The sequence below is a fragment of the Chrysochloris asiatica genome, unplaced genomic scaffold (genome assembly GCF_000296735.1).
Source record: "Chrysochloris asiatica unplaced genomic scaffold, ChrAsi1.0 scaffold00430, whole genome shotgun sequence".
NCBI lineage: Eukaryota > Metazoa > Chordata > Mammalia > Afrosoricida > Chrysochloridae > Chrysochloris > Chrysochloris asiatica.
This window is the reverse complement of record NW_006408948.1, coordinates 865555-887582: the sequence shown is the minus strand read 5'-3', so window position 1 is coordinate 887582 and position 22028 is coordinate 865555. Positions and strand designations below refer to the sequence as shown.

Below are 22028 nucleotides of genomic sequence, written 5' to 3'. Positions count from 1 at the left end.
TTCATATAATATGGTAAGTGCATTTTTACTGAAAGCACAAGGCATTTGGCGCAAACCCACTGACTTCAAGTTGATTATGACTCATAATGACCTTGTAGGATGGGGTAGAACTGGCCCAACACTAGAAATCTTTACAGAAGCATACTGCTCCATCTTTCTTTTGTATAGTGGCTAGTGAGTTTGAACCCCTGACATTAAATTAAGACTAGCAGTTGGGCTCTCAACCATTGTGTGCCACCAGAGCGATTCCATTTATGAACAAGTCTTGTTTTTCTTTTTGTTTAATGACCCCCAGGAATTAGCTTGAGACAGTACTGGTAAGTTGGGAATCCTTAGTTTGAAATAAAAAATATTAAATCTGAACTCAGACAACCTGTGTTAAAAATTCTAGTTCTACCACTAGGACAAGTTACTTGAACTCTCCAGACTTCAGTTTCCACATATTCCAAATACTTTTTAAATAGATGTTGAACTCTTAAAATAATGCCTAGGACATATTGTTGTTGTTGTTAACTGCCGTTGAGTCAGTTCCTACTCATAAAGACCCTGTACAGAGTTTCCAGGGAGCGACTGGTGAGCTTGAACTGCTGACCTTGCGGTTCAAACCGACTTTGCAGTCTGGTACATTAACCTGCTGTGTTGTAGCACACAAATGTTGGCCATTATTAATTGTTCTTTAAAAGGTAAGAAGATGCATGGATAAACTAGAAACTAAATTTGAATTTTGGTTACAAAACGGAGAGAGAGTGAGAGCATCGTTTAGTAACTGCTAACCCAAACTGGTGTGGCACTCTGGAAGAAGCATTGGACTGCTAACCAAGATTAGCAGTTCAAGCTGCTCCTTGGAACACTGTACAGGTTCCTTATGATCAAAACTGACCTGGCAGCATTTAACCACAATCATCGCCAAAAGGTTGTCAGTTTGGAACCCCTCTTCACTCCGCAGGAGAAATAATAGTGGCAGACTTAGAATGCTATGAAGCAGTTCTACTTTTCCCTACAGGGTCAATGAATTAGAGTCAACTCTGTGGTGTGGTGGGTTTTATGACAAACTTGAAAAGCAGTAGTGTTCAGTTTTTTTTTTTCTCCAAACTGATTTCATTCAGTTAGCAAATATTTATTGAACATGTTCTAGGTACAGATCTAAACACTGACACAACAGTATAACTTCTTTACAACACTTATGTTTAAAATAAGAGAAGTTTTTGGATTTTTAACAGGAAGACCAGGCTTGTGCAACTTGCCTTATCCTTGCTTGCTCCACTGCTGCCTGTGACAGAGAAGTATCTGCTTGGGCTACTCGATCTTTCTTCAGGTACATGTCACTTGTCTTCTGTACTTGACCACTTTTTCAAATGTCTGGGTTGGCCCATGTAATTGTGATACTCCCATGCGTAATATAAAACTGTATGTAGTCTGTTTGATGTATGGTAATTTCAGCCCATTTTACTGTGCAAAAACAGTTGATTACATAGGCAAGTTCCTCATATTCATTTGCAAAAGGGTGATCTCTAGAAAGATTACAATGCTGTTATAGAAGCAGGTAGATTAGCATAATTTGAGATATGGTTATCAGATGTTCATACCCTTTCTCTGAATTGTCTACCTTCTTTCTAGCCGTCTGTTTGCACTTCTAGCTACCTCAGTTACCAGTTCTATCAATTTTACTTTCTCAGACACAGTCATTTTTGCTTCTGTGGATCATTCGTGGCAAAAGATTCTGAATCATTTTAAGGGAACTCTGTTTCAAAGACATTTTTACTTGAAAAATATTTAGATAATTTAAGATGTGATGTGTTTTCTTAAAAATTAACAAATACTGTTTAGTGTGGAACCCTGGTGTGGTGCTGCAGGTTAACTCACTAGACTGCAAGGTCAGTTTGAACTGCCTCATAGCCTGCTCCTTGGAAACCCTGTACAACGTTGCTGTGAGTCAGAACTGACTCGACGGCACTTAACAACAACTATAAAAATGCACTGCCATTGATCATTAAGTCAATTCTATGCATTTATTTAGAAACTGGCAAAGGCCATTATAATTCTTCCTAGTAGCAGTTTCAAGTCAACCCTTACTGAATAAGTATTTATTATGTGTTATATATGTATATTCCCTTGTCAACATGATTCATTATAATGGCTAACTTTTAGAGTTATTTTTAAACTAAGCAAAATTTGCAGCCATTCCAACTTTTATAGCAGCCTGTGTTATCTTAAAATCAGGTATGGTGGTGAAGCACAGATGCGGTTTCCAACCACTCTTCCCCCTCCCAGTAATGTTGGTCCCATCTTGGGGTCTCCTGTCTATTCTAGTGAGTATGAAGCTTTGAAATGTTTTAAAATTTACAAACTTTGTATAGCATATTTTAATGGATGCCTAGCACTTAAACCTGATGTTATATTAATGTGGAATCCTCTGTAGTATTGAAATCCTTAATGTTTGCTACAAAACAAAATGTAACCAGTAGTATTTATTGAACTTATTTGTATAAAGCGAATGAGATGAGTGATTTAATACCATCACTGTTTTGCTAAATGGGGATTATTAGCCCTAGTGAGGTGTTAATTTCTGGGCAGTTGAGATAAGCCTCTGATTCTGGAATAAATGATGGAAAGTGGCCCTCCTCACTTTGATGCTGGTAAGTAGCTTCTGTGGCTGTTTGATTGTATTCAAAATATTGGGAGGTAATTGTAGAAATCTCTGTATTTATTTTAGGTTCTCCTGTACTTAGTGGTAGTCCGTATCCAAATCCAACCTTTCTGGGAACACCATCTCAAGGTACATGTTTTATTTGGTTTAGATTGCGGTTCTTTCTAAAGAAGTAACATTGTGAGTTTTTACCCATAATGCTTATTGTGAAACAAACTTATTTGTCCTTTTCACTTCAAAATGATAAGGTTTAGTAGAAATAAAATCAAAGCAAGTATTGCCATTTGCCCATGAATGCCTTTGTCTAGGAGCTCCTTTTGTGTGGTATGCCTGGAAAACTTCCTGTTAGGGGCCCAAAGTTGAATGTACCCTGAAATCATTCTGATTAGTTCTTCACTCCCTGTTTTAAGAGCAATGATCACAAATTTCCTTTCCTTCCTGCACTGTAGGCATTTGAAAAGTCCATCTAGAAGGACCCATCCAAGTCCTAATCTCAGTGTTTGTTAAAGAAAGCCAAATGAACTCTGTCAGTAATTGTACGAATATCCTTTTCTGTGGGTCCAGATAGAAGCAGCTGTGGTGACTGAGAATTCTTTATGGTTTTTCCTGTGTGTGTCAGGTCTGCAGCCCACTTCCATGTCAACACCAGTGTGTGCAGCGGGCAGTCCAGCAGCCCAGGTCACGAGTATGAGCTGTATGGCTGGCCCAGAGATTGTGTACTCGGGAAAACACAATGGTATTTGCATTTACTTTTCTCGAATTATGGGGTAAGTTTTTCATAGAGTAATTACACTGTTGCTCACCTTGTCCTGTTTTAAGCATTTTTTTGAATCTCAATTTGGGCCATGATTTATTTGTATTAAATTTTAGTTTTGGCTCACTTGTCTATTAATAAACATTGTTTTCTATTCAGCCTTTTTCTTATCTAACCATTTTTACTTGTTGTGTTCCATATATATTGCTTCAAAGTATGTCTGCATGCACAAGAATAGCTAACATTACAAACTACCACATAACTCATTACCTGCATCTACAGGCCAGCTGGGCAGTTCCTTTGGATTGGTTGGGCATCTCATGTGTGTACAGTTACTTTGGAGGTAGGAAGAAGTTGGCCATTTTACTGGATGTTCTCCCTGTTTAGTGCTTCTGGTCAGTCTAGTATGGACTAAACCAGGGCAAATGTACTCTTCTCACACAGTTGCTCCTCCAGCAGGCGAGGCAGGGCCTATCTTGATGGTGTTAAGGTTAGTGAGAAGGACTAGAAGTGTGCAGAGCCTATGGGTGGTAGACCTGGGACTGGCATGCCTTTCATTTCTACCCCATTCACTTGTCCACGGGGGCGTTTACGGCCAATCCAGATTCAGAATGTGGGAAAGTAGATTCCACTTTTATGTGAGGAGTTCCCAGGTAGTGTAAATGGTCAGTATGCTTGGTTGCTAACCAAAAGGTTGGAAGCTTGAGTCCACCTAGAAACAACTCAGAAGAAAGGTCTGGCAATCTGCATCTAAAAGTTCAGCCACTGAAAATTTTGTGGAACACAGTGCTACTGTGACACATGGGTGTTGACTCCGCAGTAGCTGGCCTTCATGGGAGAGGCTTCAAAACCACTTTGTAATAGGGGATAAATACAGGGACAAAAAGAATTGTGTGGCCTGTTTTGCCATCAGTTTACCACACCAGCTAATTAGCTGTCACAGCTGGTATGTATTTTTCATTGATTTGACTTGCTAACATTTAAGGTGTTTGTTTTAAAGTGTGAAATAATGCAGAGCTCCTTTATGATATTTTTTTCCCTCTGGCCCTCCCTTGTTTATAATTCATTATGTAGAACCTTTTGATTTTTCTTCAGCAGTGTTTCATTATCTGAAATAATTTTGTTATATTTGGTTTGGAAGTTCTTCTATTTTCCATTCTTTTAGCTAACTTAATAAAATGCTAAATGAAACTATTGCTAAGTTTTAAAAACTGAATAAACATATTAAGCTTCTGTACTAGGAATTTCCTACATTTCTAATTGTTTGTGTTCATTGAAAGTACAATAAAACATGCTTTGTTGTTGTTCCAGAAACATTTGGGATGCTAGTTTAGTTGTGGAGAGAGTGTTCAAGAGTGGCAACAGAGAGATCGTTGCTGTGAGTATATTACCAGTTTATTATGTGATTTCCTATTAAAGGATCATTAGATTGTGTTGCATTTCTTCATGTTATAAACAAGAAACAGTAATTATTGTCTATTCTTGTTTGTACAATTGTCCATTAAACTGTTCACTTCCTAGATTAAATCTCAGCTCTGTGATTTAGTCTGATCATGGTTAATTTTCTTAACATTTTAGAGACTGCTTTAAAATGAGGAAGAGTAATACAAGGGAGCTTCAAAAGGTTCCATGGAAAACTTTCATTTTTCTATGAACTTTGAAGCCTCCTCGCATATCTTCCTTGTAATGTCGTTGTGGGTGTGTGGTGGATTAGGATTGAGACACTAAACACAATGTCAGTGCTTTAATCCCACAAACTCCATAGGAGAAAGATAGCACTGTGTGCTCCACCCATAAAGTCTCAGAATCAGGCTACTGGAAGCTGAAATTGACTTCCTTGCAGTGCGTTTAATATGGGTTGTCTTCAATTATATGTAAATAAGTAATGTATTTTCCTATTCCTTTTCAGTGTTTTTAATCTTTTGAAACTTATACCTGTTTGAAAAAAAAATGTATTGTAAATGTATACAATGTGAAACTTTTCATTTTACTGGTTTTGAATTTACCAGCTAGTGATTATAGTATATGAGTCCTAGTGTAGCGCTATAGGATAAGCACTGGACTGCTAACCTTAAGCTCAAATCCACTAGCAATTTTTGGAAACTATACAGGGTTGCTATGAGTTGAAACCCACTTGGCTAGCATTAACAACAGCATTATAGTGTTTATTCATTTTTATGAGGTTTAAGACTGGTAGAAGTAATTACACTAACAATGTACAGACATCTCCACTGTGTTTCCACAATTTTCAGCACCCCAAACAGCAGAAACTCAAAACCCGTTAAGTAGTAATTTTAATTCCTCCTCCCATTATCCACTGGTGACTGCTAATCTACTTTGGTCTCTGTGCATTTGCCTATTCTGGTGTATGATTTAAGGATCATATAGTATTTGTTGGTATCTTGACTTTATTCACTTAGCATCTCATGGTTCCTTCTTATAGATTGAAAGTAGTGTTCCCTCCCAACTTCTGGAGTCAGTGCTACAGGAACTAAAAGGTTTGCAAGAATTTCTTGACAGAAACTCCCAATTTGCAGGTGGACCATTAGGAAATCCAAAGTAAGATTTTATTTATTCTTTTTTTTTTTTATAAGTTCTCATTGTAGTTTTTTGTTTGTTTGTTTGATGGGAGGGTTTTGAGATATGATTCACAAAACTTAAAATTCACCTGAAGAATATGTCAGTGAGTGCATTTTAGTGCATTGACAAGGTTATCCAACCATCACCACTTTCTTATTACAGACTGTGTTGATGACCCATAAAGAAACCTTGCTCCTGTTACCAGGCACTCCCCAGTCTTTCCTCCCCAGTCCATGGCAACCACTAGCCTGACTTGATTTCTGTCTCTGGATTATATGTTCTGGATGTTTCATCTGAATGGAGTCAGACAATATGTAATCGCTTCCATGGTTGGTTGATTATGTGTTATTGTGTAGATTCCAACTAATGGCAACCCTGTATACAGTTTCCAAGGCTGTAAATTTTTATGGGAGCACAAAGCTTCATTGTTCTCCTGTAGAGCATCTGGTGGATTTAAATTGCTGACCTTGTGGTTAGTAGCCCAACATATAACCCACGCCAACACCAGAGCTCCTTTATAGTTCCCTCTCAGTAGCTCCCTAATAGTGGATAGATTGTTTCTGGTTGTTTTTTGTAATGTTATAGCAAGGTACAATGATTGTTCTTCAAACACGTTTATGTACTTATGCAGTAACCTTCAGACTAATTCCTTTGAAGTACATTTATTGGATCTAACTAAGTTAATGCACTTTTTTTTAACAGTTTCATTGTGAATTATGCAATAGTTTACATGGGAGAACATTAGGTTTACGTTTATCCTATCATATCCAATGTAACAATATTGTTACATTGCCATGGTTACAATCCCCTCTATGCATCATCAACCAACCAAAGAGTATACCCCACAAGCCTGCCCCTTGGTCATCAGCACACAGCCCCTCTCCCTCTCTGGGTCTAGCTACAGTTCCCAGCCACTCCAACTCTCCATGTCATCGTCTCTGCCTCCATCTCTGGCGTCACTGCTTCTCTGGGTAGGGTTCCACTCTCCACTCTTCTCCCTTGCTGGTCCCAGGGGCCTCCACTCCTGCTCCTGGCCTGCAAAGTCAACCACTCCTCTCCTTTTGCTACAAAATGTCTGCATTTACATTTCCAACCCTCACAGTCAGTCCTGATAGTAATTATTCACTATTGTACCACCTGTGTGCCATCCCCACCTCCTTTCATCAGCCCCACCTAGACTGATTGGATATGGAGGAGATTCTACCTTCCTCCATACCCTCTGGATCTAGGCTCCCTCTTGAAAGCTTGTAAGCCAGTCACTTCTTGCCTTTGGAGCCCCTCCCCCCCCATTTTGGTTAGCCAGTGTCCAAGTTGTCCATCCCTGTCTACCCTGTGTATCAAGGGGGTGGAAATGATCCTCACTGTAAAGATTTGTTCCCTTTTTTTTTTTTTTTAAAGCTTTTATTGTGAATTGAGTGGTAGTTTACATGGGGGAATGTCAGTTTTACATTTATCGTTTCATTGCAATGATTACAGTCTCCTCTGTGTATCATCATTCAACAGTATTTTCTTCCCTCTGGGGTTTTTTTTCAGGGGGAAAGGGGATGCACACAAAAACACTCAGGAATTATATACTCTTTTAAACAACCAAAGGACGCATTCTGCTAGCCTGCTTCCTGACTGCCAGCACACAGCCTTTCTCTTTCCATGAGTCTGGAGTCCTCAGCTGCTGTCTCTCTCCATGTCTCCATCTCTGGTGTTGCTGCTTCTCTGGATAGGGTCCCCCAGTCTGGTTATGCTCTTCTCCCTAGATGGGGATTGACTCTTTTTAAGTGTAGTCAAACAACAGAACTGACCAATACCCTTAGTGGGCCACAGGCTCCCTACTTGCATATCCCAGCCAACAACTAATAATTCCATTGTCACCCTCCAAATTACCCCATATTACTACTCCTCTTTGAAGTAATGTTCCATTCCCCGACCCCAGCCCCAGGCAACCACAAATCTGTCTTCTGTCCCTGTAGTTTTGCCTTTGCAAGAATATCACTGTAATGATTGGGTTTCTGTGTCAGCTCCACTAGGCCAGGATTTCCAGAGGTTTAGCACTTGAGATGTGCTTATTCTCATGGTGATGAAGCCTAATACAGGCACAGTTAACTCTATGTGGAGCAACTGTGAGCAGCCAGTCAATTGAAGGAATGCTTCCTTGGAGGTGTGGCCTGCTCCCAATATAATGGATACATGGGAGGGACTCTCTTCTTTCTTCTGCTGGGAACTGGGACTCTACAATTGTAAGATAATAAACTTTGCTTTTTATGTATACACATAAGTATGTATCACTGGTTTTGCTTCTCTAGAAAACCTAGCTTAAGACAACCACTTAAATGGAACCATGCTGTCGGTAGCCTTTTGTGTCTGACTTTATTCACTTAGCATGATACAGTAGAAATTCTCCCATATTATTGAAGGATCAATAGTTCATTCCATTTTATTACTGAGTAGTATTCCATTGGAGTCCTGGTTTAGCACTGTGGGTTAATGTGCCAGGCTACAATGTCCGTTTGAACCACAAGGTTGGTGGTTCAAGCTCACCAGCAACTCCTTGGAAACCCTATGCGGGGTTGCTATGGGTTGGAACTGACTCGACGGCATGTAACATCAACAAATAGCAGTATTCCATTAGGAGTCCTGGTAGCATAGTGGATTACAAGGCAAGGTCAGTAGTTTGAATGCAGATTTGCTCTAAGGAAGAAAGATGACTTTTCTGCTCTCATAAATTTTTTTTTTTTTTTGCCATTTATTTATTTTCTTAACATTTTATTGTGAACTGAGAACAGAGCAGATCATCAGTTTTCTACTCAACGATTCATACACCTTTTGTTTCATGCCATTGACTACAATCCCCACATTGTAACATTGCATATCCTACTTCCTGTTTGCCTCCATTCCTCCTTTTTTTTTTAATGTTTTATTGTGAATTAATGTGATAGTTTACATGGGAGAACATTAGCTTTACATTCATCCTATCGTATATCTTTTCATTGCCGTGGTTACAATCCCCTCCATGCATCATCAGCCAAACAAAGGGTATATACCTTGCAAGCGTGTCCCCCAGTCCTCAGCACACAACCCCTCTCCCTCTCTATGTCTAAAGTCCCCATCTGCTCCATCTCTCCACGTCATTGTCTCTGTCTCCATCTCTGGCGTCACTGCTTCTCTGGGTAGGGTCCTGCATTCCTCTCTTCTCCCTTGATGATCCCAGAGACCTCCGCTCCAGTAGCAGCAATTGTGAGCATGGTGCAGGATTAGACAGTGTTTTGTTCTGTTGTACATAGGGTGCACGGTAAGTTGGAACCGACTGAATGGCACTTAATGACAAAGTATAATGTGTGTAATATATAATCTGTAGTGGACTAAATGTCCATTTTAAATTTCTGTGAGTTCATCCAATTTTTGTATCATCCATGAAGTTGTGAAAGATAAGACTTTCCAATATCTGTTCTAATTTGTTCACTTCTCTCAGTGATAAGTAATTTCTTATAACAGAATTTTTGCTTCTTTTGTTTTGTCCTGAACTTTCCTCATCTGTAAATTTCGTCATATTTGTAGGATTGTGAGTGGTAAGCTACTGCTGCTGACTCAGTCTGACTCATAGTGACCCTGTAAGACAGAGTAACACTACTTCCTAAGGTTTCTGAGGCTGTCAATCATGGAGGGAGCAGACGATCTCCTCTTTCTCCTGCGTTAAGTAGGACTTATGCATCACTGTTACTGGCAAAAAGCAAGAGCTCTCAATGAGAACACACGCTCTGAATGGTGACCACTTTCGTCACCAGTAAGGGGAAGTGAGAGGAAAAGAAAACAACAACGAAGCTGCGAGCTAAGCCTTTTACAATGCTCAATAGACTCTTGTGAACCTGGGTGGAGACTTGGTTGGCCTGTTGTGTGGCAAGATCTGGGGACATCAGCAATTTAAGGGAAACTTAAACTGAGAGATTTAAGTGTTTACGTTTTAATTTGTTACTAATTTACCAGTATTTCACTAGTCTAAAAAGGAAAAAATAAAAAAGTTAAAACAAATTCTAGTCCATTTGTATGTAATGTGGTCAATAGACATTTATAGAGCAAAAAACCAGATTAGTTATTGGTTCAGGTAGGGGTGTTGGAAGGGCGTTTGAGTTGTGGGTAGGAATGACCAAAATGTTGATGGTTGTACAACCCTGAGAATTGGTTGAAATACAGTAAATTGTATTAATGGATGAATTGTGTGATATGAATTATATGTCAAGAATTTTTTTAAAAGATCCTATGCAATTCTGTTTCAGTACTACTGCTAAAGTGCAGCAGAGGCTGCTGGGATTCATGCGTCCTGAAAATGGAAACACCCAGCAAATGCAACAGGAGCTGCAGAGGAAGCTTCATGGTAAATCCTTAGTTCTCGTCCATTAGATGCACATGATGAACATGAAGAAAAGAATTTTTATTAGCTGAACAGAAATAAAATGGACTGCTCTCAATAAGATCTAGGCCGTATGAAAACAGATTTTTTGTTAAAATATCATCATTGTGACTGGTAAAATGGGCAATATGGATATTAGAAAACCACATTATTGCAATAATTCAACTTTCTCCTTATCCATTTATTTCAATAACTGTTTCAGCCTGTAAATTTCTCTTCCTCCCCCCACCACAGTGTACACCATTTTATAGAACTACAGATTTAAAAGGTGAACTGAACTAACCCGAAAACCAAGCCAAACCCACTGCCTTCAAGTGAATTTGTACTCCTACTGAGCCTATAGGAGAGAGTAGAACGTCTCGCTAGTGTTTATGATGCTGTAAATCTTGAGAGAGCATAGTGCTTTATCTTTCTCCTGCTTAGTGGCTAGCAGCTCAACACTTAACTCACTGCGCCACTTCTTGTTGCTATGTGTCATCGAGTCGATTCTGATTCATAGTCAGCCTGTGCACAACAGAGTGAGACACTAAGTTCTTTTGTCTCCTAGCATTTGAGCCAAATATTCTGGCTGTTAAAACTTTCTACTTAAAGCTCAGCCACTTGGTTTTCTCCCAAGCTACTTTTTTCTCTTGCTGCTGGATGTAGTATTCTTTCCATCATGTAACTTTATGTTTTTTAAGAACTGTTAATGGTACTTTCAGTAAGGCCTATTAAGCCTGACTTTACCAAGCACTGGTGAGAATTTGTATAAAATCCTTCCCATTCAGTTGAAATAGACTCTTAGCAACCCCATATAGGGTTTCTGAGGCTGTAAATCATTATGGGAGTAGAACGCCTCATCTTTCTCTTATGGAGTGACTGTTGGATTTGACCTGCCAATTAGCAGTCCATTGCTTATCCTACAGCACCACTAGGGCTCCTTAAATTTGTATAAAGGAGAATATTTGAATTGCTAATAGTATAAACTGAAACAACCATTTTGGAGAACAATTTGATAATGCAAGGGGCTTCAAAAATTTCATGGAAAAATGGAATTTAAAAACTTTTTGAAATCTCCTTGTTGAAATGTGTATATATTCAAATCGTACAGTTTTACTTCTTTGTAGTACGTGCTAGAGAAGTCTTTATTAAATGTTGTCCTCCAGTAAGAAATAACATTGTACAATATGATCCAAATATATCAAAGTATATATGAATCTCATACAACTGAAACAGTTTCATGAAATAACTCCCTGTTTTATACTCTGATATCTCCTTTTTTGATTCTGTTCTTTCTGCTCCCATAAAGACAGCCTCAGAAACCCTATACAGAGTCGGTATGAGTTGGAACTGATTTGGCAGTACACATCAACAGCAGCACTTCCTATTTAGAGGAGGATAAAAACAGCTGTCCTGACAGACAAAATTGAGTTCATGACCATCCTTGATTCTCAATCCAGGCTTTGAGAAACTCAGTGTTAGAAAAATCTAACTCTGTCTTGTACAAAACCTTTTTAAAGATTGTTTAATAAACATAGTTTATAGTAGTAAAACATTTTAATTAATCTCAGTACCTTTCAGATAGACAATGTTGTTGTTAAGTTATTGTTAAGTGAATTCTAGTCAGTTCCAACTCATAGCAACCCTAAAGAAGATTCCGACGATCAGCTAGTGGGTTTGAATCGTCAGCCTTGTGATTAGCAGCCTAGTGCTTATCCTACAGTGCCACTCCAGGACTCCAGATAGACAGTGTTGTTGTTAAGTGCCGTCAAGTCTGTTCCGACTCATAGCTACCCTGTATAGGGCTTTCAGGGAGTACCTGGTGGGTTTGAATTGCTGACCTTGTGATTCACAGTCCAGTGCTGATCGTACAGTGCCACACCAAGATAGACAATAAATAAATAAAATTGTGTTTTCATAATGGAGCACTCAAGCCCATTAAAATAAACATGATAGATTTATATTTATCAATTTGAATAGCCTAGGGAAATATAACTGACTGGAAAAAGCAAGTTGCTTTTGTAAAGCTAGTTTTAAATTACTAGAAACCAATATTTTTATTATTTATGTGGATGCACATAAGTACATATAAAATAAAGGAATGAAACACGAATAAAACTCATGATTACTGTTGTCTATGTTGGGCAAAGAGACAAAAGGGAACAGTGGGGACTTTATAGTATTTTGTTTTAGTTAATAAATTTATAAAACTTCATTAGTTGTAATTTGTCATTAGAGGCCCAACTGAGTGAAAAAGTTTCACTTCAGGGAATCCAGCAATTGGTTCGAAAGTCATACCAGGCTCTGGCTTTATGGAAACTTCTTTGTGAACATCAATTCACAGTCATTGTAGGAGAACTTCAAAAGGTGAGTTTTTTGTTTTATTTTTTAAGAACATTCGGTATTACTACACTTGATTGTATCTTTTTGATTGAACTTTAATTTTATATGTGAGCTTGGGAGGTAATTACTTTGGGAAGCATTTAGGTTATGATAAGTTAGTGTGCTGTAAGAAGATTTTACAAAAACAAGGTAACTTTAGGGGAGAAACGTTATGTCAAAGCCCAAAGTTTCTACAGTGTATATGAAAAAAATTCTTTTTTTGAGAGGCAATTGACTGTACGGATTGTAGCAAACTATGACTAGCATTGCAAAGAAAATGGTAATTCTGAACAGGTAATTTTACTCGTTTAGAACTTCTACATAGACAAAGAGAGAGTAGTTTGAACAGAACAAGGTTTTACTGTGAGGTTTAAAATCAGGAAAGGTGTGCAACAGAATTATAACCTTTCACCATATTTATTCAACCTGTATGCTGAGCAAATAATCCAAGAAGATGGATTATATGAAGAACGTGGCATCAGGATTAGAAGAAGACTCATTAACAGCCTGTGGTATGCAAATGGCACAGTCTCGCTTCCTGACAGCCAAGAGGACTTGAAATAGTTACTGATGATATCGAAGACTTATTGTTGTGTGCCGTCGAGTCGGTTCTAACTCGTAGTGACGCTGTATAGGGTTTCCGAGGAGCGGCTGGTGAGTTTGAACCACTAACCTTGCAATTCAAACAGACTTAGAGGTCAAGTGCTTATCCTATGGCACCACACCAGCCTTTAATATATAGAGAAGAGAAAAATCCTCACAACTGGATGAATAGACAACATCATGATAAACAGAACATATTAAAGTTGTCAGAGATTTCATCTCATGAAGAGCCACAATTAACACTCATAGAAGCAGCTATTAAGAAATCCAGAGAATTTTGTATTGAACGTATCTGCTGCAAAAGACCTCTTTAAAGTGTTAGAGAGCAAAGATGTCACTTTGAGGACTAAGGTGTGCTTGACCCAGCCATGGAATTTGCAGTCGCCTCATATGCATGTGAAAGCTGCACAGTGAATAAGGAAAACCATAGAAGAATTGGTACATTCGAATTATGGAGTTGAAGGGAATATTAAAATACTATAGATTGCCAAAAGAACAAGCCAATCTTTTGGAGGAAGTACAACCAGAATGCTCCTTAGAATCAAGGATGTGGGAGAGGCTTAGTCTCACGTACTTTGGACGTATATGAGAATTTTATAGTAGGTGCAAATTAAATTGTACTCTACCGAACATTTTTTAAAACAGTAGATTATAACCTTTATTTGGACCAAGATCCCTTTGGGAGCTGATGAAACATAATTTCAAGGCTGTCAACTTGGTGTGGCACTGATGGATAATGCACTGCTCTGTGAGGTCGGTTTGAACCTCAAGATGGTGGTTCAAATCCACTAGCCAAATATTTCTTGGAAACACTATCTAGTGACGCTATGGCTCTGGCACTGAACAACAACAAATGAAACCACTCTTTTTGACTAAAGATGTTTACGATTTTGTAAAATGAAGGATTCATATATAATTAATAATTACAATTTCCATTCATTTAACTATTAAATGTAACACTTGAGGGAAATATACACCTACATTTTATTTAATTGTGAATGTTTTCAGACATACACAACAATGTATTTTACTTATTCAACACTGTCAAGATTTTACTTGATCTTGATCTAGCCTCCCCTTGTTTTTGTTTTGTTTTTTCTTTTTTGATGAATTATTTTACAGTGGATTCCAGACATCATGCTACTTCACTCCTAAATAATTTAGTATGTAGTTTTTTTTTAATGAAGGTGGACATTTTCTTAAGTAACGTTATTATCATACTTTAGAAGAAATAATAGTAATTCTTTGGAAGCATATAAAATCTAATCTGTAATGACATTTCTCTGCCTTGAAAATGTCTGTTTCTTCAAACCAAGATCTAAATGGTTTCCTCACTAGCCCCCCCACCCTTCTTGTGCTCGATAGAAATCAAGTCGTTAATTCTGTAGCAGATCCCACACTCTGATTGTCCTTCAGCTTCCTGGTGTCCTTCTGTAGAAACGTGATTAGGTTTTCTTGTTGTGCCATTTAGCAACTCTGTATAGGGTTTCCAAGGCTGTAAATGTTTGCGGCAGCATTTCTTAAAAACAAAACAAACAAAGCATCTTCCTCTTACCATCTAGAGGTATTATTTGGTTGTGCTAAAATTACTTTTAAAACCCATTTTCAAGGTTAGTTGTCATTCCTTTCTTTTGTTTCCATCACTTTGCAATAAATAATTTGTTCGTAGTTTTGTTCAAGAACATTTTATTTTTCTCTTGTTTGTAAACGCATTATTATTGTTTAACTGTTGAGACTTTTTCATTCCCATCCCAAGAAGAATATTGATAATTTTATTTAGCACTAATATAATAGAGGTAGGTTTTTTTACCTAGGCATCTTTTAATTTTCCTTTCTTGTGATGTTAAGTGAAAGGAATGCAAATTAAAGATTAGTCTAAAAATGTGAACTCTCATTGGATATTGGCAGAAATTTAGAAAAAAGTTTTAGCAGTCTAATCACTTAACAGAATATTTCACTATAGTATAAATTCCCCTTAATATGTTAGAACCGCATTTTTGCACATAGAAATTTGCTTGAAATGCAGTTTGAACTTCAGTGTTAGAAAGCCTTAAATAATAAATTCTAACATGATTTTATTGTTATTGTTAAGTGCTGTCCAATCGGTTCTGACTTACCAACCCTATATAGGGTTCCCAAGGAGCGACTCGTGAGTTTGAACCACCGACCTTGCGATTCAAACTGACCTGGTATAGGAAAAATAAAATACATAAGCCCAATAATTTTTATATAGCCAAGTGATTGTTTTTCCTAGCTCTGATTTTTACTCTACTTGAGCTTTTCTTCTTGTAAGTGAGAGACTAGACTTTCTATGGGTTCTTCCCAGCTCTGTGTGATACTGTATGAGTATGCAAAATTTTTGTTACTTTGTTTTCAGTCATGTGTTCTCTTTTGGATTATAGAAGCTATTAGCATGGAGATTGAATTATTTAAAAGAATTCATTTTATGTGGAAAAGTGTTAGTTCTATGTTTTTGGTTAAAAAAAATTTTTTTTTTCTTCTTACATTTCTAGGAATTTCAAGAGCAGTTGAAGATCACTACCTTCAAAGATCTGGTAATCAGGGACAAAGAACTGACAGGAGCATTGATCGCTTCTCTTATCAACTGCTACATCAGAGACAATGCTGCTGTTGATGGCATTAGTTTACACTTACAGGATATCTGCCCACTTCTGTATAGCACTGATGATGCCATTTGTTCTAAGGTAGGACGACCTGTTACTGATTTAAGTGATTCTTAGAGGAGGTATCATGGTATGCTGAAAAGACCAGTAGAATGAGAATGAGGAACCTACTTCTTTTATATGACCCTAGGTGGGTCTGCTAGCATCTCTTCACCTCACAGTCTTCCTCATGATCTCTTAAAGACGTTATCTATGTAAGTCTTTCATAATTGTAAATTAAGGTCATGCATCTTTGGTAGTATTTTAATCTATATATTTAAAGGCTTAGGCATGTCTTTCTTCTTAGAAACTAAGGAAAATCACTAAAACGTTAAATCTGTAATGAATTAGACTTAATGGGGCAATTTTTATCGATCCTTTCCTACAGGTGGAAAAAATAAAAAATCACGGACTACCTGCTGACCAATAATGTATTGACTAGGCAAGAGATTTACCAGACAAAACGTATCTTGCCTAACATATTTATGAAAGGAATTAAGAATAGCTAGGATTTTTTGGTCAAAAACTTTTCTGCCTAAAATTAAAAAGAAGTAAGTTGGTAGAGTTGTTTTCATTTTTCATGGGAATAACCCAGATGTAAATTTTTAGACTTGGACTAAAAATATGTTGAACGCATCCTCTGTCTGCTTGATTTTATATCATTTTAAGTTCTTATCTTCTCTACTTCTAGGCAAATGAACTACTTCAACATTCCCGACAAATTCAAAGTAAGATTGAAAAGGAAAGAATGTTAAGGGAATCATTAAAGGAGTATCAGAAAATCAGCAATCAAGTGGACCTTTCCAGTGTTTGTGCTCAGTATAGACAAGGTGAGAAACAAAATGTTCTTCATATCTTCTTAACTCACTCATAACTTGAGTGAATAGAAGAATTTAGTAATGAAGAGAATCTGACCAGAGACAAGTTTTTCTTCAACTACACTGATTCAAGTAATAAGATGTTAGAATGTCATTTTGTGTTTAGTAACTACAGTGGTCTCTGCAAAAGCTTTACTGTGGTTTTTCTGTCCCAACGTGTAATTTCCTAACATTGGACTTTTGGATCTAGTCTAATAAAGCTACTATAAAATTCTTTCATAGGTTATATTTATTTCTAAAACGCCAAAGTTTTTTTGACTGATTTTACCTGTGTCCTTAAAAATTACTTTAAATCAAATTTACCATAATGTAGACACAATATTAACACAGGTATAATTTTAGGAGCCAGAGTTATTTTTCCCAATAAAGGAGTTAAAGCCTTCCTTTAGTTATTTTAAATAGGACTTTTTTTTTTTTTAAGTGAAGAAAATATTTAATGGTTGACTTTTTTACATTTTAGAACCTTATTCTTTGGTGGTCTTCAGGAATATTATATATAATGATATCACCAGGATGCCTAATGTACAATAGAGGCATAATCTTAAGCAGTGTTTATATATTCCAACGAAGGAGAAATGCACCCAGCTTAGTAATAAGCCATAAATCTTGGTTCTTTTTCTTTCCCATTAGTGCGTTTTTATGAGGGTGTGGTGGAGCTCTCTCTGACTGCTGCCGAGAAAAAAGACCCTCAGGGTCTTGGACTTCATTTCTATAAACATGGAGAGCCAGAAGAGGACATAGTAGGACTGCAGGCTTTCCAAGAGAGGTAAGTTGTATTACCTTAGCAGATCGTCAGCTTTGTAAGATGGGTATTTTATTCTAACAGATAAGTTTTAAATGTTCACAAAGTAGTAGAGCCTATATTAAGCTATAGAGGAAAATGTATATCAGAAAAGAAATATGTAACCTAAGATACTTTTTTTTATTTGGTTAATTTGTTCCTTTTTATGGCTTTACCCTTTTGTGTTTAAAAAAGTCTCTCAAAACCTCTTGGTTTGAAAATATATGCAATGTGCATTATTTTAATACTACGTGTATACACATAGTCTTCAAAATAATCTGCAAATTAAGTATTTAAATAGATCAGGAAAATAACAAACCATTCTCTTTCAGATTAAACAGTTACAAGTGCATTACAGATACACTGCAAGAGCTGGTAAATCAAAGTAAGGCTGCTCCTCAGTCTCCCAGTGTACCCAAAAAACCTGGTCCTCCAGTGTTGTCATCTGATCCCAATATGTTGAGTAATGAAGAAGCAGGACATCATGTAAGGCACATAACATATTTATCTTCTTAAAGTACATTTTATTGATAAGTTCCATGTGGTGGCAGTTGTGTGAGCATCTTTGGAATGGTAGTATCTCTTAAAAGTTACCACTTGAGGATCCTGTATTTCTTACAAGGGTATTATAAGATTACGGGGTTGTGATGCCCATCGTCAGAGCTTATATGCTAATTTTTCATCTTTTCTTTATTTTAGTTTGAACAAATGCTTAAATTGGCTCAGCGATCTAAAGATGAGCTCTTTAGTATTGCCCTTTATAATTGGCTAATACAAGCTGACCTTGCAGACAAGCTGCTACAGGTAAAAAATGATTTTTTAAATTGCCATATCATTTATTTGTTACATAAGTAGCATAACTTAGTATGTTAAGGATATAGGTTGTGTGTTACCGAGTTGGTTATGAATCATAGTGTGGCACTGTATAGGGTTACTGAGGCTGTAAATCTTTACAGGAGCAGAAAGCCTCATCTTTCTTCCAAGGAGCAACTAATGGATTCAGACTGCTGACCTTGCGGTTAGTAGTCCAGTTCTTAATCCATTACTCTACTAGGACTTCATAAGGACACAGATATTGTTGTTGTGAAGTGCCATCAAGTCATTCCGACTCATAGTGACTCTGTATAGGGTTTCCAAGGCTTGTAAATCTTTGTGGGAGCAGAAAGCCTCATCTTTCTCCCACAGAGCAGCTGATGAGCTCAAACCACTGACCATGTGGTTTACAGTCCAGCGTTTATCCTATGAAACACTGCACTCCCCAAGGACATAGTTCTGGGAAATTCAGTTTCTTATCCTGTGTCTACCATTCCGTGTGAGTGGAAAGCCAAATCATTGAGCATCTTTCTGATGGAGAAAGACTGCTGCTCTAATATTCTTGTTATTCAGAAGTTAATTTAGAAGCTGTTGGCTGAAAGCTGATAGACTATCAAGTAAAAACCACTGTTAATTAGAAAACCTGACCTTTGTCTTTTCTCTGCCGCTAAGGACCTTTGTAACCTTAAATATGTCATTTCATTATGTTATGTCTCAGTGTTCCTCAGCCTGAAGGTGACTACATGGCAATTGATAATTTTAATGACCCTTTTGATCTCAGAGTCTATGGATCAAAAGCTATGTTATCCAAGCTTATTAAAATATTTTTAATTGGTGTATAATAGATTATTTTTTGTTCTAAGCACTCATGTTAACTAATATAAAATAAAAATATTTATAATGAGAAACATTACCCTTTCTTTTGTCTAACACTTTTAAGAGTTTTGTTTTCATAAAGCAAGGTATCTCTTTATTTGTCTTTAAAATATTGTTCTTAGTACAAAGCAACTTGGTGGTTGGAAAATGTGTCTGCATAAACTGTTCAATTTTCAGATTGCTTCTCCATTTCTGGAGCCACATCTGGTCCGAATGGCTAAGATTGATCAAAACAAAGTCCGTTATATGGATTTACTGTGGCGATATTATGAGAAGAACAGGAGTTTCAGTAATGCTGCTCGTGTCCTGTCCAAGCTTGCTGACATGCATAGGTGAGGAAAGTCATATTCTCCCTGTGAAGAATGATTGATAACAAAATGATGCCTAGTTATAGCCACACTTCAGGAATAGAATCGAATTCAGATATATATATGTGAAATTTCTTATGCTTTTAGTTGGACTTAGTAAAAGTTAACAGTATTTTTTTATTTGTTTTATTTTTAATGATGTTTGGAGACTGCTTACACAATACTCATTAGAATTGTTTCCATTCCAATTATTTTCTAATTTCTTTTCTTTATATTTTTTCCTAGTAATATCAATTAGTATTCATAATGAAACTCACAAACTAATTTGTGAAGGCTTTATGATTGTAAATGTTTTACTAATGCCAAACAAATTTTTTCCACACCCATGTTGCTTTAAATTACTGAATATTATTATTTAGGATCTTGTTGAAGTGAACATTCACATTTTAAATTACATTATCATATCAAAAGACAACTTAATATAATCTTAAGAAAATCATTAATTAGATCCTTTATTTTCATATGGAATGTATCTTGTCAAAATGACAAAGATACAGTTTGTAAAACACTGGGGATCAAGTTAGGAAAAGGAGACTTTCAAAGGAGAGCTGTTATTAAACCAAGTTGATCAGAATGGTTGCTTCTTGAGTCCTGGCATGGCTAATAGGGGTGCTTGTGTGCATGCATACATGTGTACATGCTTATACATGTGTGCTTATCAAGGCTTTCTTGGTCTTCTTTACCTCCTTGCTTATAGTTGTCTTTTAATTTTTTTCATTTTAAGTGAATCCTAAAACCATTTCCTGTCACCTATAGAAGATGACTTAAATATTAACATCTTTCATATTAAATAAATTACATATGATATTTCATTAGTTGGATTATAAAATCTAATGTTATATATTTATAATGAATTTTATAATTCATTAAATTTTATGTGAATTACCTCATTTATCATGGAAATAACCTAATTACCTTAGTTTTGACTTGACAGAATCCAGTTTTTACAAATAAAAATCCTGAGGTTTAGAGATGTAAACTCATATGATCAATGTCATGCGGTCAGTATGTGCTAGAGGTAGGAGTTGAAATCTAGGAAAGTTTGACTCCAAAGTACTGATTTTGATTTACCCAAATATATAGCAGTTTCTTCAAAAGGCCTGAATACTTGCTACATGCTCTCCTTGACTCTGCCCTATCCCAGACCTTAAGTATCGCTTTTCTGCTTCTCTTGTTGTTCACCCCAGTTAATCCTAGATATATCAGTACCAGTCAAATCTCTGTAAACCAGTTTTTCATGTTAATTGGATATTTCAAATATAAATCTCTTCCTTTAATATTTTTTTACCTTTTTCCTTATTTTAACAATCATTATCTTTTTTAAAATAAAACACATAGAACTTCTATACCTTAAGTTGTGTACAGACTCCTAAACAGTTGTATACAACATATTTTCCTTGTTCGATTTCCTTCTCGTATTCATCCACAGTAAACCATTTCCCCAGTTATTGCACTGCAGAATGCTTTCTTTCTCACTATATTCTTAAGCATACATAAATTGCAGCAAATAAATGGGAAGCTATGGAATGTTATAGTTTAAATAACTTTTACTCACTTTAAAACTTTTGGTTGAAGTGGAGGTTTTTAGATTTCAAAAGGTACAAAGTACTTTTAGAAATAGAAATGTAGAGTATTTCATGTTTAAATTTTTTAGCTGGTCAGTGTTCATTAACCTTGTACATACCTGCACTTCAAAGAGCAAAATAGAGGAAGAAGATTTATTTGTCTTTTTGTTTCTTCTTTGGAAGGAGAAACATAGGAGTCATGGTCTCTATTTTTGTTGTTGTTGGGTACCATCATTATATATCAGTTCTGATTCAGTGACCTTGTGTACAACAGAACAAAACACTGTGAGGTCGGTCCTACACCATCCTCACAATTACTGTTTGAGCCCATTGTTGCAGCCATCTCTCTGAGGGTTTTGTTTTTTTGTGTGTGTGTGACCCTTTACCAAGGGAGCACTGGTGACACTGTAAGAAAAGCACTAGACTGCTAACTTCAGCTTGGGAGTTCAAACCCACCAGCTGGTCCATGGGAGAAAGATAAGGCTTTCTACTCCCCTAAAGCCTTGGAAATCTTATTATACAGGGTCAGTCTTAAGTTGGAACCAACTGGGTGGCACTTAACAACAATATCAACAACTTTACCAAGCCTGATGACCGTTTCCAGGAACTGGTTCCTCTTGATAGCATATCCAAAGTACAAGGGAAAAGTTTTACCATCCTTATTTCTAAGGAGCAGTCTAACCATAATGCCTTCAAGATTGTTGTTGTTAAGTGCTGTCGAGTTCCTTCCAACCCATAGC

General features: G+C 36.8%; 1 protein-coding gene across 2 annotated transcripts in view; it reads left to right on the top strand.

Moving 5' to 3' along the window:
* Nucleotides 1-22028, top strand: part of NUP155 (nucleoporin 155kDa) — a 71241-nt gene that overhangs the window by 36832 nt on the left and 12381 nt on the right. The window contains exons 15-28 of one of the 2 annotated variants that reach the window (XM_006876932.1): nucleotides 1221-1315; nucleotides 2221-2309; nucleotides 2714-2776; nucleotides 3267-3414; nucleotides 4713-4779; nucleotides 5845-5960; nucleotides 10247-10344; nucleotides 12596-12726; nucleotides 15858-16049; nucleotides 16699-16837; nucleotides 17516-17651; nucleotides 17999-18152; nucleotides 18366-18470; nucleotides 19533-19687. In XM_006876932.1, the coding sequence (XP_006876994.1) occupies nucleotides 1221-1315; nucleotides 2221-2309; nucleotides 2714-2776; nucleotides 3267-3414; nucleotides 4713-4779; nucleotides 5845-5960; nucleotides 10247-10344; nucleotides 12596-12726; nucleotides 15858-16049; nucleotides 16699-16837; nucleotides 17516-17651; nucleotides 17999-18152; nucleotides 18366-18470; nucleotides 19533-19687 (1688 nt within the window). The remainder of the gene's footprint in view (nucleotides 1-1220; nucleotides 1316-2220; nucleotides 2310-2713; nucleotides 2777-3266; nucleotides 3415-4712; nucleotides 4780-5844; nucleotides 5961-10246; nucleotides 10345-12595; nucleotides 12727-15857; nucleotides 16050-16698; nucleotides 16838-17515; nucleotides 17652-17998; nucleotides 18153-18365; nucleotides 18471-19532; nucleotides 19688-22028) is intronic. The other variant, XM_006876933.1, reaches the window with a different exon arrangement.